The sequence below is a fragment of the Thermobia domestica genome, chromosome 11 (assembly GCF_964235325.1).
Source record: "Thermobia domestica chromosome 11, izTheDome1.hap1.1, whole genome shotgun sequence".
Taxonomy (NCBI): Eukaryota; Metazoa; Arthropoda; class Insecta; order Zygentoma; family Lepismatidae; genus Thermobia; species Thermobia domestica.
The window spans coordinates 257125012-257141134 of NC_137464.1; the positions used below are offsets into that span (position 1 = coordinate 257125012).

The following is a 16123-nucleotide window of genomic DNA, read 5'->3' on the forward strand; positions in this document are numbered from 1 at the left end:
AACAGATTATTTGTGTTTTTCTTTTTTGTGTCACCTTTCTGAGGTTCAACGAAGCATAACGTTAGGATAAGTTATTTGTCTTTATAAAAAGTATGGCATGTGTAAATATATTCTGAACGTCTTGCTTCATACAATATATACAATACAGTGTCTTATTTATGAATTTGACTGACAATTTAACCTAACACGTAGTAAGACAACTTTAATTCTTTTATAGCAAGACTATCCATGGCTTTGAATTGATTATTTTAACAAAAGAAACACTGACCAAAGCTTCAAACCCACTATATTTTAAACTATAATATGTAACGGTTTCGGGTATCTAACACATCCTTCCTCAGACACTATAGAACTCAGACACTAAATGTTCTATAGTGTCTGAGGAAGGATGTTAGATATCCGAAACCGTTACATATTATAGTTTAAAATATAGTGGGTTTGAAGCTTTGGCAAGTGTTTCTTTTGTTAAAATTTAATTATTTTCTTAAATTTGATTAGTTTAGATTATGCAGCTCATAAGCTTCTTTTATATTGTTTCATTTACTACAATCGATTATTGAATGCGTTTGCCACTCGTCATACAGTGATACAAACTACAAATCCACCAACTTGAACTAGTTACTCTTCCATTGCTGTATTTACATTTCAGTTTCTTTCTTGATTTAGATATTAACCATCGATCTGTTTTATCTATTTATATGGATTTAAGCAAATGATCTATCAAGTGGAAAATTCAAACATTATTTCCACACAAGGGAATATGAAGGATAATGGAGTTAATTTGCATGAGGACGAATCAATAAGTAACACAATTTATCCAGAAAAAAGTGTAATAGGTTATACATCAAGAAATATACAAAGTAAAAGCTCATATTGAAACCATTTTTAATATAGCCTCCAACACTCTCAACATACTTCTATCTGAAAATACTCTGTTCATAGAAGACTGTCTTTTGGGAGTATAGCCATTTGCGTACAACCGATTTGACTTCGTAATATGAATTGAAACGTTGGTCAGGCAATAATCTTCATTGGAGCAAAAGGATGATTGTCTGAAAGTGCCAGATCAGGACTACGCGGCGCTTACTCGAGCACCTCTCAATCTAAACTTCTCGAATTTCTTATGAACAGAAGCAGCAATATGGGTCGTGTATTGACATGAAGAGTTTGACATTTCCAGCATTAATGTAACTGCGTTTATCACAAAGAGCACGACGTAACTTTGCTGATATTGTTTCATACGATCCAGCATTCACGATAAATTCGTGTCAGAAAACCCTTTGATTTTTCCGGAACAATCACTAGCATATTTTTTCACGTAGATGAAGTGTCCTTGAACTTCTTCTACGGTAGGGAATCAGTATGTTTTCATTCCATGAATGCTCCCTTTGTTCCAGGCGGGAGTTGTACGCCCAGGACTCGTTATCTGTAACGATACCGGTAGCTTATTGTGCCAAATAGTCCAGGTAGGCCATTATTCGCTGGTCCTTATTTACATCTATTGAAGCACTTACTTTAAGAAATTTTAGTTCGTTATACAGGACACATAGATACATCGTAATATCGTACGGAATGTTGAGCATGTTCGACTATGTTCGAAGATGATTTCACCAGTCAATATGAATTGCCTCTTTAATGGTCGGGACATTTTGTTCACTTGATGCTGCCACTGGGCTTCGCACATACAAACCTGTACGTATATACAAACAAAATCTTAACCAGATTCAAATTATCTGCTCTATCTTACAAGCAAGAAACATATTGTTGAAGTGCAGACCAACAAATCCTCTATCGTTAACCGGCTTACACCAGAAACGAAGAGTGCTTCAAATCACATAAAAAAATCACAAGATGTAAGAGGTTCGCTCCAGCAAATGTGAACACATGTGGCTTCTGTCAATTGGGTTATTACACTGAGGAGTCCCTGGTTGAAGTTGACTGGATACGATGCCAGTCTTGCAACGTGTGGTATCACGAAATATGTGTAGGTGCACAAGGCAGGAAACAGTTTATTTGTGGAAAATGTATTTAATCAAAATTGCACCTACCAGTATTCAGAATTGTACCGGATGTGGTACATATCTGAACGTTTGTTTTCCAATCTAAAAATTTATGTTTGTGGTCAGTATAACAATTATTTCTGGTTCATATTTCTGTAACACAATATATGAGTTTGTGTCTTTGTGTTTACCAAAAGTTACTTATGTTTCATTTGTTCAAAAATAATAATAATAAAAAAATAACCCTAAAGTGTTGGAAATTGTACCTCTCTTATCCTATATAGGTTATATGTGGCACCTCATTGGTCCTTAGAGAAGTACTGAAAGCGACTTCAAATACTTATGGGAAGGGCATTCCTCATAGACGGTAGCCGTAAGTGTCGACGCGATGAAAGCACTGGGAACGAAAGAGGCTCTTGAAAATCGCCCACGAGTCGGTCCAATAGAAACAGATCCACTTTTCGATGCGAGATATCACTTTCAGGATTCCTTTTGAAGACGAGACAGCCTTAACCCTTCTCTCGTTTCGTAGGCAATTCTAGAGGACTCAGTTACTCTAAATCTAAAGAAGGAAACTGTAAATATAGGACTGGTTGGTTTAAAACTATCTTATTCAGTGGTGAAGGACCAGTCCTCAACCATCCCAAGTGTTTTCTGTCATCTTAAACCAATTATCCATGCCAGGGATAAAAGTGGATGAGAAAAGGTAGGGGAACGCATGACGTCACGCTGTCCCCCGTGCCTATCTTTGCCCATTATAATTTTTTCAGAAAGTAGGAGGACGCCACAGATATTTTCTAGAAGTGAGGGGACGACATTCCCCGCGTTCCCCGCACTTTTACCCTTAATCCATGCACAAGACTCGACGTACGTTATTATTTGTAAAAAGAAGTTTAAACATTTGATGGTTAATTTTTGTCGCAAAGTAAGAAAAAAAAATTACCAGGTCACGAAATCTCAAATGGCCTCTAAATAGTCTATCGTCCACCAATCGCCCCTTCCAGTTCCAGCGCCCTTTATGGGAATGTGAACACCTCCTGGGAAGCGTAAATGTTTACAGTGATAACAAATGAATTACACTGTATTATACAGTTCTTCGTAGGATAACAAGTTGTTAGGGACGTTAATAATATTTAATTTGGAACAGATAATTAAGAAAAGAAAATAGTATGTCCTTAAAATGAAAATGCATTGCGTAATCAGTTTTTAAAACTCAGGAAAATTGTTTTGTAGAAATACAATCCATGAAAACGACATTTTAACATTGATGGGGAGTGAAGATGTGATGATAGGGCCAATCCGGCCTATGATTATAGCAGAGCATTTCACGGTTAATTATTTTAAATACTATTTCCTATGTTATATGCCTTTTTTAAAAAAAGACATAATCGTATAGAGTTCAAATTGTATGTTTGTGTGTGTGAAGGTGAATGCGTAGCGCAGCATTATTCTACTTGTATTCAGTCATTCTTTCAGAAGAAATGTTCCGGGGGGCACACTTAGTATTCCGGGGGCACTCTCAGAGCTCCGGGGGACAGTGATCCCAAAAAAACGTGTCTGGAAGAAACACTGCTTGTATTATCATTAACGTTCAGTAATAACGCGATATATCGGCAAGTATTTCTCTAACTTTGAGACACATTTGAAACAAAAGTACCATCAAACGTTAAAAAAAAGTTCGTAGGCCTATATTTAAGATTTTACATGGCTTTTCTCCAGTTTTTTTTTTCTTGTGGTACATACAAAAGTCAATTTCGTTTAAAATTGAAAGCGTAAAAGATTAACGGCAAAAAAGTTACAACTATTTCAATTAGGAATATGAAAGAAACGTTACTATTTTTGTCCTTTATTTTGAATTCGATTTAAATTCTTTAAAATAACAAATATAGCAATGTCATGTGTACACCACGTGAAGGAATTTGGTTCGTACGGTGTCATATTTTCTAATTAATATTGACACCAAAAGTAGTACGTAGTAGATTTCTACCACTTTCAGTTTTAGTAGAAAAAAATTAAAGTGGAGATGGAATATATTCTTGGGATGCTTAATTGGTTGAAAAAAAAAAAAAACGCTTCTCTCTATCTGTTACCATGTTTAATCTATAGCAATCAACGTTAAAACTGAAAATGGTTAATCTCTGTAATTTTCTGTTTGGATAGACGGATAAGAGAAATTATGGTTTCTATCCTTAGATCGCTAAATCAATTCCTAAAAAAAAGCTTTTATTTATTTCTTATTGGTTTCACTCTATGTAGATGAATATTGAAACCGGAAGTTGCAGTGGATTTTAATTATTTCCGTTTTTAGTAGAGTGTTAAGGATGGAGGTGAAATGAATCCATGTAGGCCTACCGCTTAGTTGATTGCAGAAAGCAACTTATCGTGATCACTGTTGATTTTCAGCCACTTCCGGTTTTTAATAGTGAAATTGGTGTGGAAATAGAATATATTCTTGGGACACATTTTGACTGCAGAAAACTACTTCTCATTATTGGTCACCGATTTTACTCCATAACGATTAATATTAGAATCGGATGTGATTGATTTCTGCCACTTACAGTTTTAGTAGATATATTAAAGTAGAAATTGAATAAATTGTTAGGAACGCTTTATTTTATTGATTACAGAAAACTGCTTTTTGCTAACTATAACATGATGATCAACATTAAAACCGGAAGTGGTTGATCTCTGTCACTTCCGGTTTGAATAGTGGGTTAAGGGAAATGATGATATCTACTTTTAGAATGCTAAATATATTCCGGAAAAACGCTTCTCGGTATCTCTAATTGGTTTTGACTTATGTAGATCAATATTAAAACTGAAAATTGTAGTGATTTCTGCCACTTCCGGTCTCAGTAGAAAGTTAATAAAGGAGATGGAATGTCTTAAGGCTCTTAATCTATTACAAAAACCGGTTATCGTTATGTTACCGTTTATACTGTATAAGAATCAAGGTGAACATTGGAAATGGTTGATTTTTTCCTTTTGTAAAAAAACGGATTCGTTTTTTTTAACTTTTGACCGTCTATATCAAGAAGAAATTTGGTGGTGATCCGTCAAGTAGGCCTAGTTGTTGAGATATTTTGTCTCCCAGAAGGACGATCATACGGACAGAATAAAAATCTAAAGTTTTGGTGAATTGTATCGAGGGGCGGCTTTAGGATTTTAATTTTGGGTAACCCCGCTCCTTTCCTTATGGTTACATATACACAATTGATTGATTAATGAGAGTAGCAAGTAGTGGTTGATGCTATTTGTTAAATAAAGATATATCAATAATATGAAAATTAAATGAAATCTTTAAGTTTTACGTCCCACGGTTATGCCGGTTAGGCTAAAGGAGACGGTGATAATGAGAGATGTGTGAAATGGTGGAATGAAGAAAGTGGGAGGAAACGGTAGAACCCCGAGAAAACCCTCGAGCACTGTGTTTGTCCACCACAAAGTCCACACGACACGAGCTGGGATCGAGCCGGGGACCTATCAATATTATAAATAGAGGAAATATATTTGCTCTTTATTGTATCTTATAGCGTTTATATATTTTTTAAAATTTTTGGGTAGACCCGTGTGTACCCGGCCTATCTTCTAAAGCCACCACTGATTATATCCTTTATAAAGTTGATTTGAATACTTGAATTACTTTTGTTTAGTCAGTAATATACTTTTCTTATGCTTCCTGTTTCTTTAATTGTCAAGAAATAGCACGCAAAATATTGTTCTTTATTTTATCTGAACTTCTGAAACATTGGGGCATATTCCATAACGGTTCGCGGTAACGCAACGCAAATTCTGCCTTTCTGCTTCCGAATAGTTCATATTTATGTTTTGTGTCGTGTTGCGTTTCCGTTTTTTTTTTTTTTTTTTTTTTTTAAATTTTGCGGAGGTTGGTACGGAATGAATCCTATCGTTGATAACTTGAACAAATAAACATGGCGTGAGTGGGCGTGGTCAAACGTAAGGTAAATATACACTATATTATCCTTTCTGGCAGAGAACAAAGCACATCCATCACACAATTCGACTTTTTTACTTTTCTTCTTTTTACACTTGGTTGTCCTCTTGTTAATTCTTTGCTAGATGGCAACTATTTTCTCACTTTAGTCTTTGTCATAGAGTTGCAACGTAGCAAAAGGAAGTCGAAGAATAATGTTGAATTTGCGTAGTGTAAGCGAGCGATTCATTGTGATTTTTTTATTTTTGTTCATTCAACTGCATTTGCATTCTTGTGATTCTCATCTAACTCCAGAACAGGGAACAAAAATATCATCTCAAAATGTTATCAATCGAAAAGATGAGAGGCCCAATTTCGTTCTAATAATGGCTGATGACATGGGATGGGGTGACTTAGGAGCGAATTGGCCGGGAACAGTGGATACTCCAAATCTTGATGCATTAGCAGCTGATGGTTTGAGGTAAGAATACTAATGTTATAATTAAAAACTCAAAGAAATATTACAATTTTCTTTGTTCTTACCTATAGTTAAAAGATTGTCAATAGATGGCAGCACTAATACATTAATGAAGCATCAGCACACTGCAGAAAGTATTTCAGTTCCGAGTGAAACAAAAGGCAGATTTTATTTTATTTTATATGTTGCTTTGAGAAATTTTACTCTGTGACCTATATGTTTGCCACTTTCTTAAGATTGATGGGTCTAATGTTAGGAATATCGCTGATAGTAAGGAAATTATACATTTCTTGAAAGAGGAAAAGGTTGTAGCAGTTTTTGCGCATGAGCAGTACATTCAACAATGTTGCACATCTCACTAATTTTATTTTAATTTAAAGCTGTGTGTAACAGCGTTTTTATAACTTGCATTATGTTCCTGAATGTGACTCAGATTTATTGTACTCGTACTGATTCATATATAAATTCATTGCATATATACTTTTTCAGTCTAAATTGTCTTTGTGTAACTTAAACAATCATTACTGGGGTGTAGTCTGGCACTACTTTGCCCAGATTTACTTTAGTGGGCTTCATTGTACGTCAACGCCTGTCCTGGGGGACCCGGGTCCCCAATTTCATGTGGTTCCCTGCATTGTATTTATGAATTTACAATATTTGGCATAATTTGAATTCAATTTGTCTTAAAAACCTCATATATGTCTGCTGCATCTGAATGCCTCCCCAAAGTTACACAGAAATCGGCGCCCTTGGTGTACGTACACGTTAAGAGTCTTCATCCCGGTGAAATTAAAATACCGCTAATTTTACAGTAATTATGTGATATCTTCAAATAGATAAAAGATAATTGAAATACGGAACAAGAGTGCCCTAGACAATATTATTTTGCGTGAGGTACCGTTATCACAAGTCACCTAATGGCTTTCCGTTTTCAGCCGTTTAGAAACGCGAAAATAAATACCGATTTTAAAAATGGCTCGAAATCGAAAGCAGGTAAGTGAGTCGTGATAACGGTATCTCATTTAAAATAATATTGTCTAGGGCGCCCTTGTTCCACATTTCGATTATATTTTATCTATTTGAAGATATCACATAATTACTGTAAAATTAGCGGTATTTTAATTTCGCCGGGATGAAGACTCTTAAGAACTATTATTCAAAAGATACTAACTAACTTATGCTAGGTGACCACTAAAAACCAGGAATGCTGTCTAACCGAGTCAGGACAGGAGCCAGTAGGAAGCAAGCACGTCAGCGATGGTGTTTGTAGACAGACGAAGATAGCACAAAACACAGTATATGGCACAAAATTACTTATCTTACGGATTGAATTATGAATTTGTACGTTACTAAAGACGTTACAGGTAACATCCCGATACAGTCTTGAATTCATAAATTTTTCATCCCAGAGGGAGATGTGAACTCTTTGGGGAGGGGAGTTTTTCTGTATTTTTGCACGAAAGGGGAGTTTTTCTGTATTTTTGCAAGAAAGCAGCATATTCAACAATTCCATTCATATGCACATATGATCTAAGATTGAGACTAATTGCAGATAAATATTCAATGTAAAATTAGAATTAAAAACAGGGTCTAATTCAGGGTTTCTCATCCTTTTTTACTCGCGTACCACCAAAAGCGTACTTCGATAACTCGCACTTACCACCAACAGCGTCTCGCGTACCACCAGTGGTACGCGTACCACAGATTGAGAACCCCTGGTCTAATTTATCTAAAACATTAAATAATTATAAAGACTGGCAAAAATATTTTTAAATTAAACTTTAATTGCTATTTTCAGTAGTTATTTTTGTTATTATTTCCTATTTACAGTAGTTAGTGTTTGTTATTAATGTAGAAGTTTGGTAAAAGAAGACTTAAAATAACTCAAATATTTTAATTTTCCTAAACCAAACACACATAGAAGTATTTTAATAAAAAGTTCTTATTCTTTTCACACTTCTGATTCTAAATCAAACATATTCGCCTTGGCTTCTTCGCTGCATACACATCAATAACTTTGTTCACGAAATCTTCAGTAGAATCTTCATTACCTTCAATAGCAATCTTTCACTGATATACTACTATTCTATTGATAAAACCTATATAAATCTCAGGGGGGACAACTGTTTCTACCTGATCCTTCCAAATGACGTCTTCTGAAACTCATCCTTTGACTTCAATTTATTTAAAGAAAAGTGAATTTAACAATCGTAAAACAACTTACATCTGTTACTTCCGATGCGAAAAATGGGATTTAGATCGCTATTTCAAATAATGCAAGAACCGTTAATTTTCAAGAAGTGAAGTCTGCTGACATTAGGCTAAAGATCGTATGGAATGATCGAAGGATATCTCCTATCTTTCTTTTCCCATCTCAATCTGTACTAGTGTTACCTACTAATATATAATATAGGGCGAGAGCAGGACCCGACCAGTGTTTTCTGAGGGTGGGTGCACCAATAACTATCAGTACATTTGAATCAAATTTAAATTTTTTAAAATGCATTTAGGCATCTGTGGTGAACTGACTTAAACTATTGTGTTTAGCAAAACCGCTTTCTTTTAAGCCCGAAACTGGAACATGACATGAAATTTTAGAAAAGTATTGATATTTCCATTGCCAGTTTCTCACTTTAGATAGCGTATATTCAGAACGGAGGGGGGTGCACGTGCTCCGGTGCACCCCCTTCCTAAATCCGGCCCTGGGCGAGAGTATAGTACCTACCAAAATATAAACCTTTCATCAACAGTTGACAGTTTTGCCAAACTCGCTCATATAGCATTAAGAAATTCAAGGTCTATTGACTTTTTGGTATTCTGTCTTACATGTTGCATGCTTAATATTTATATAGAATTGGTTTGCGTCATTTATACGTATATTGAGATATCGGATTTCGTCTGCAAATGTACTGAAAGGAAAACCAGGTAATTTGGTAAAGTAATTTCTACATTTTGTAATTGAAATTTTGAGAGTTTCTCCGGAGGGGAATGAATTTTCTTCGGGGGGAGATTCCCCCCGGGCTACCCCCTCAATTCATCCCTGTCCCGATATGTTTTCATTGCTTCCATATTTGTGTTCCAAAGTAATGTAATAATACATCTTTGGTGAGTCGGGTTCCTGGTTCAATCTCCGACCAAGTAAATTTGTAGAAGACATCATGTCCGTGGGTTTTCTCGGATACTTCCGTTTTCTTCCACATTATCGTTCCACCAATTCGATCATTCGCCTGTCTTAATCATTCGTCTTCCTTAGCTTAAAGAGCATAACACTAACCTAAATTTCACAATTATGTGGATCCCTTAGCTCTCGGACATTTCTATAGTTAAGCGCGCAGGGGCGGATCCAGGACGGACTTCTGGGGGGCGGTGGGTTGTAATACTGTTACTTAGAGCTACTTTTAAGAGCTCCTAACTCTGGAATGGGTTTAATTTATATATAAAATAAAATAAAACACCTTCCTCGTGTGTGTGTGTGTGGGGGGGGGGGGGCGATCGTCACTAGTTGCGCGTCATGAGTTAACATGTTGACTTTAGATATTTCACTTCACTTTGTATACTACGATTAATAGTTATCTTACGTAGCATCGTCATAGTTCGTCACTAGTAACATTAAAATTGTAAACATAAAATAGTGCCGTCTTATATTGTGTAGAAATGTTTCAACAGTAGAAGTTAATATTTCAGACAATTTTCTTTCATATACATTCACTCGTTTTAACCATAAAATTACCATTTGTATGGTTGACTATTTTTAACCAGTACCGAATAAGGCTCGTTTGTGGAGAAAGTCTGATGTTGGTAGGGGCGGTGAGTCTAGTAGTTAGGAAAAATAATCTTGTCATTGCTTCGCTTGGTCTGTTTTGAGTATCTTGTTTAAAAGTCTTTAATGCCATAGCATAAATACCACCAAAAGACACTCATTGCAGGTCTGCCATATGTCCCGTAAAAAACGGGACAATCCTAATTTTGGACCCCAGTGTCCCGCGTCCCCATAAATTTAGTCGGACAGGCAAATCTTCCATATTTTAATCACGTTCCATCTTTGGTCTCAACATCAGCTTATCGAAAAGTAAGAAATCAAAAATTCTGACATTGGCTGGAAACTCTGCTATTGCTAAATGAACACTAAACTGTGACATGTACACTGAGAAAAATGATTGGGTTGAAACGTGACCATGCGGTGTGGTTAAAAAGATTTAAACCAAATTGGGTTTTTTAGGAACGATGGATGGTCACTTCCAACCCAATTGCATTAACCGTTGGGTCAACAAAATGGCTATATGTCACCGTAGAGTATTTTAAACCAACACTTGAGTCATACCTGGTTAACGGAAAGTGTCATAATACGTGAAACATATAGTCTAATCGAAACTGATTTAAGTGGACTATTAAGTACTACAAAAATTACAACACATGTTTGTTATTTACTGTCTATTCAGTCGAAATTATACAGAGTTATATCTTGACAGAGCACGATTACAATAGCAACGTTAGCTCCGGTCCAAGCAGAAGGCTGCGGAGGAAGAAAGTAGCGCCAAAAAGAAAACAAATCATTGCATCGAAACCACAATGGATGAATACCAGTGCTGTAATATTTTTCCTAATGTTATTCTTATGTCCTAGCATATAAGAATAACAGATGGCGCCACCGTTACTATGTAACTATTGTCAGACTGTTCACAAGTTTAAAAAAACGATTATTTTGGCCAATTACAGGAAACTTAGAACGCTATTAGTAGCTTTGCACAAATGTCAAATATACTGCGAAAAGCTTTGAAATAACTACTTACTGGCTATGAGAAATGAAAATATTCACAGCCAGTACGTAATTATTTCTGATATACTCGGAAGGCGATATCGTTGAGGTTGACATCTTTCAGGTCGATAGCGATAGCAATATCAATATCGACTATAACAGCTGTGACGTACCAAACGTCAGAACGGCTGCTTTTTGTAAACCTGTCCACGATCCTGGGACTTGCTCGTCAGATATTCGCTGAGCAACAGCTATCAGACTTATCTCAGCCAAGGGTAGCTTGTTGCGACACGTTTAGACTGGGGCATTTCCTCACCTAAGCCACTATCCGAATGGGTGGCTTCTACCTGCTTACCATACCTTGTTAGCTGTTTTGTGTTTTTTGTGCTAATCATCATATCATATCATATCATATCATATCATATCATGGCTACTGGACCTCAAGCTTCTACAAATCTTTCTTTGGGCCCCTCCGCTCCGTCAGCATCTGCCGACAAGCGAAGGGAGAGCTCTAAACGCACCTCACGTAGCGAAGTTCATCATAGTCAGACTCAGTCACCTCAAGCAAAGCGCCATCACACCCTCAGTGAATCATCCACCGACTCAAACTCATCTCATCGCATGGACGCTGAAACTTCTGCTATTACATCTGTCAAACCTACTGTTCATTCATTTCTGCTCACCAACTACGATCCTCAATACCTCGATCTGAAGAAACTGTATCATCGTATCACCAAATACATCCCACGGACAAGCATCGCTCAAATCATCTATACACAGAAAGGCATCATCATTAAAACTCCAGACGATAAATTCGCTTCAACACTTCGTAATACTTATTCATATGAAATCTTTGGGAAGAATGCATCTGTTTCTAAGCTCAACACTCCATCAGCCAAACAACCGCCGCCACCACGCAAACAACCTGCTCTGTCTGTCGTCATCCGAGGTGTTGACCCCTCCTTCACAGACGAAGAAATCACACAGGAACTCCAACTTGATGGTCATTCTATCATCAAATGTCTTCGTATTAAAAACGCTCAAGGAAACACATACATGGTTCGTGTACTAACCAACTCACACGACACCATTGATTCTCTTCTTTCAAACGGGGCCTTCATCTATCGCAAACGTCATCGTGTCGAACCATCTCGGTCTCCTGCACCTCTTCCTGTGCGCTGTGAAAAGTGCCAGGTATATAATGACCATCCGACTGCTTCCTGTCCTAATCAACTTAAATGTGGTTTTGCACTGGCCCTCATAGCACCCGCAATTGTACTAATCTTAAAGACACTCCTAAATGTTCCACCTGTAACGAAACTGGACATGCCACTTACAGCTACAAATGCAAGGCTAAACCTACTGCGGATCCATTCAAGCCTGAATTAACCGTACCACTGAAACCACATGTCACTCAAACAGCTTCTGCTCCCCACGATGTCTGTCAACCAATCACAATTACACAGTTCTTATCGTTTATAACTGTTACCCTTCAAAATATTCATCCTTTATTGCGCAACCATATTTTGTGTCAAGTTCAACAAGCTGCCAAAACCATCCTCAACATCAATTTCACAGCTACTTATTCTGGCCAAACTGTTTACTTCCATTCTGATCCATTGCAAACTGATGTTTAAACCTCTCTCACACATCATACTGCTTTTAATTAATATGGATCTTAATTTTCTTTTTATGAACATTAGATCGTTACCGCAACATAAGATCTTATTTGAACAACTCCTCTTTGAAAAACATATTTCATGTTTCCTCCTAAACGAGACTCATCTTACGGCCCGCAAGCACGTACACCTTTCAAATTATACCATGCTGCGACACGATAACACGACTCCAGCAAGAAGGGCTAGTGGTGGAGTAGCTATCGGTTTTTCGCCATCTCTTCCTTTCCGCCGTGCTACTCTTCCCCTTCAGCCATTACCTGAACATCTAGTTACTACCTTGTATTTTAGACAGCTTAACATCACGGTTGCGACAATCTATATTCGTCCTGGACATCCTCTTCCATATCAGTTTATTCAATATATCTCAGACAATTATCGCACTTACATCATTCTAGCTGACCTCAATTTTCACAGTCGCACCCCCCGTCAACAGCAAGATTTTCACCACTACCTTCTAACTCGTACTTCAGGCCACTTTCATCCGTTACCTAAACCCACTAGACCTAGTAGTAACACGACGCCGGATGTTGTTATTACTTCTATTAACCTCCAAACTCGTTGTAGACTTGATGTACTAGATCCTCTTGGCAGTGATCATGTACCGATACTTCTTACCATCACAACGCCACGTCCTGCTTCTAGTACTACTTCTGAACCTCCTCGCTCTTATCCAATGTTTGATAAAGCCAACTGGAATGGTTACCGCACCACACTCGAACATCAGCTAGAAACTGTCCAGGAACCCACTACAGAAGACGATCTTTATGTTGCACTCGATACCATTACTGCTGCCATCAACACTGCCTCTGTCCAAAACATTCCGGTTCGCACCGTTCATACTTACAAACCAGCTCTTCCCCCTCATTATCTAACGCTTATCAAACGTTCCCGGGCACATTATAGAGACTACACTCACACAGGCAATCTTGAGTCTCTCCGTCTCCACCGTCAGTATTAACGGACTGTCCATAACTACATAGTTGCTTATAAACGCCGTCGCTGGATCACTACCTGTAATGAACTTTCCACCACCACTCATCCCACAAAATACTGGAAGCGTTTTCACCAACTCACTGGCCGCTCATCTCGCACACCTTACCCACTCTTAGACGGAGACCAACCCCTTGCTGACGATACTGCGAAAGCAAACGCCTTTGCCGATTACCTTCAAGGAATTTTCACTCCTCTTTCACCTGATCCGTCTCTACGCCGCCATCCAGCCGATAATCTCAATCTTTCAACACCAGATCTTCAACCCAATTCCAGCCACCATCTCCCTGCAAATAGTGATCTTACTGCTCCTATTACGGTTGAAGATATACACATCACAGTCGCCAGAAAACGTCAGTCGGCTCCAGGCGCTGATCGTATTTCTTACCGACATGTGAAAGAGGCTCCATATATTCTTCTTCATTTACTGGCTGCTATCTATACATTTATTTTACGCACAGGCTTCATTCCGACTTCTTGGAAATCCTCGATCACTCTCATGTTTCCCAAACCAAACAAGCCTACACATGCTGTCTCTTCGTATCGGCCCATTCAGCTCACGCTAGTGTTCAGCAAAATTCTAGAACGTATCCTTGTTACGCGTCTGCACCGTCATCTATCCGCTCATAATTTACTTCCTCTTTCGCAAGCAGGCTTTCGCCCTTCCTATAGTATTAATGATCAGCTTATGCGCCTTACAACCCATATTACACTGCAGTTCAATACATCCAAACCTTCCTGTCTGGTCTTATTCGATCTGGAAAAAGCTTTTGATAAGGTATGGCATCTTGGTCTTATATATAAACTCCTCTCTTTCCGTCTTCCTCTGTGTTACATCCGTTTCATCTTCCACTTTCTCTCTTGCCGCCTTAGTTATATATCTATCAACAACCACCTCTCCCACCCCATTTTCCTGCATTCTGGAGTTCCTCAAGGTTCATCATTATCTCCGTTATTATATCTCTTATATGTAGCCGATTTTCCTCCATTACCTGGCAATATCAGTTTATATCAGTTTGCCGATGACACAGCCTTCCTCGCAACCGCAAACACTGTCCAAGAGATCAATCGAACACTGCAGATTGCAATTGACACCTTTCTCGCTTGGTGCAGACGCTGGAGATTGAAATTAAACGCTGGCAAAACACAAACAATCATATTTCTTCCTCCGAACAAGCGCTCACGCGTCTATCGCAATCCGGCTAACTTCTCTGTCCATGTCGACCACGTTCCTCTCCAGCCACAAAACACTGTTACATATTTAGGCATAGTCTTCGACAGACATCTTAAATGGACAGCCCATCTGAAATCCATATGTGCCAAAGCCTACAATCGTCTCAATCTTTTACGCCGCATCACTGGTACAACTTGGGGCCTAAACACCCGAACACTTTTAACCACTTACAAAGTTTTCCTTCGTCCCGTTCTTACCTTCGGTTTTACTGCCTGGATTGCCGCTGCTCCCTCGTTTTATACTCGACTACAAATTCTTGAACGGCATGCCCTCCGACTAGCTTTCCGAATCCGCCTTCCCAGCCCTACCAACGAACTCTATGACCGCACTCCATTTCCCCACATTCTTTACCATCTCGAAACATTGCGACACCGCTACATTTCTTCTCGGTTTCAAACTCATCACCCCATGCTTCTAGCCACAATGCATCATTTCGCTTTACATCCTTCCAATATCCTTCTACGCCATACACCGCTTTCCCTCCTCTTTACCCTCTACCACTTCTCCCTACCCCCCGACAGTCCAGACCATCTATTCATCACAGACTACATCACCGCCACGGCATCACCTTGCATCATTCCATCTTATGCACAGTAGTCCTATTGTCTAACTGGGCTTCCCCTGTCTCCATCAGATCCGGAGTCGCCCCCGGATCAGAAGATAACACGCATCTGTTTAGCTAACTATACCCGATGTTGTGACGTTTGGTGCACCTCATTTCCATTCATCCCATTCACCTTAATTTATGATTATGGTTAAAGGCCATAATGTCCACCCTTTTCCACAATATATGCTTATTTAATCAAATGAATTAATGTATCCCCACTGTATTTATGATTGTGTATAAACTGATGTTGAATAAAGTTTAATAAAAATAATAATACCCATCCACACTCTCCAAATCCTCACGATCCTATTACTCCACTTCCCGATATAAAGGGCGGTACCCTTTGGGCGGGAGCTAGTCGACTGCGACTAGCAAAAAAAAAAAAAAAAAAATGCAAGCAAAAAAAAAACGTTGAGGTTTAAGGGTGTAACCCTTTGGGTGGGTG

General features: G+C 38.2%; 1 protein-coding gene across 1 annotated transcript in view; it reads left to right on the top strand.

The window, feature by feature from the left end:
• The first annotated feature begins 6001 nt into the window (after window positions 1–6001).
• The window catches only part of LOC145664969 (arylsulfatase G-like), a 54801-nt gene continuing 44679 nt past the window's right edge, over window positions 6002–16123 (top strand). The window contains exon 1 of the mRNA XM_081732122.1: window positions 6002–6415. Coding sequence (XP_081588248.1) covers window positions 6150–6415 — 266 coding nt within the window. The 5' untranslated portion in view covers window positions 6002–6149. The remainder of the gene's footprint in view (window positions 6416–16123) is intronic.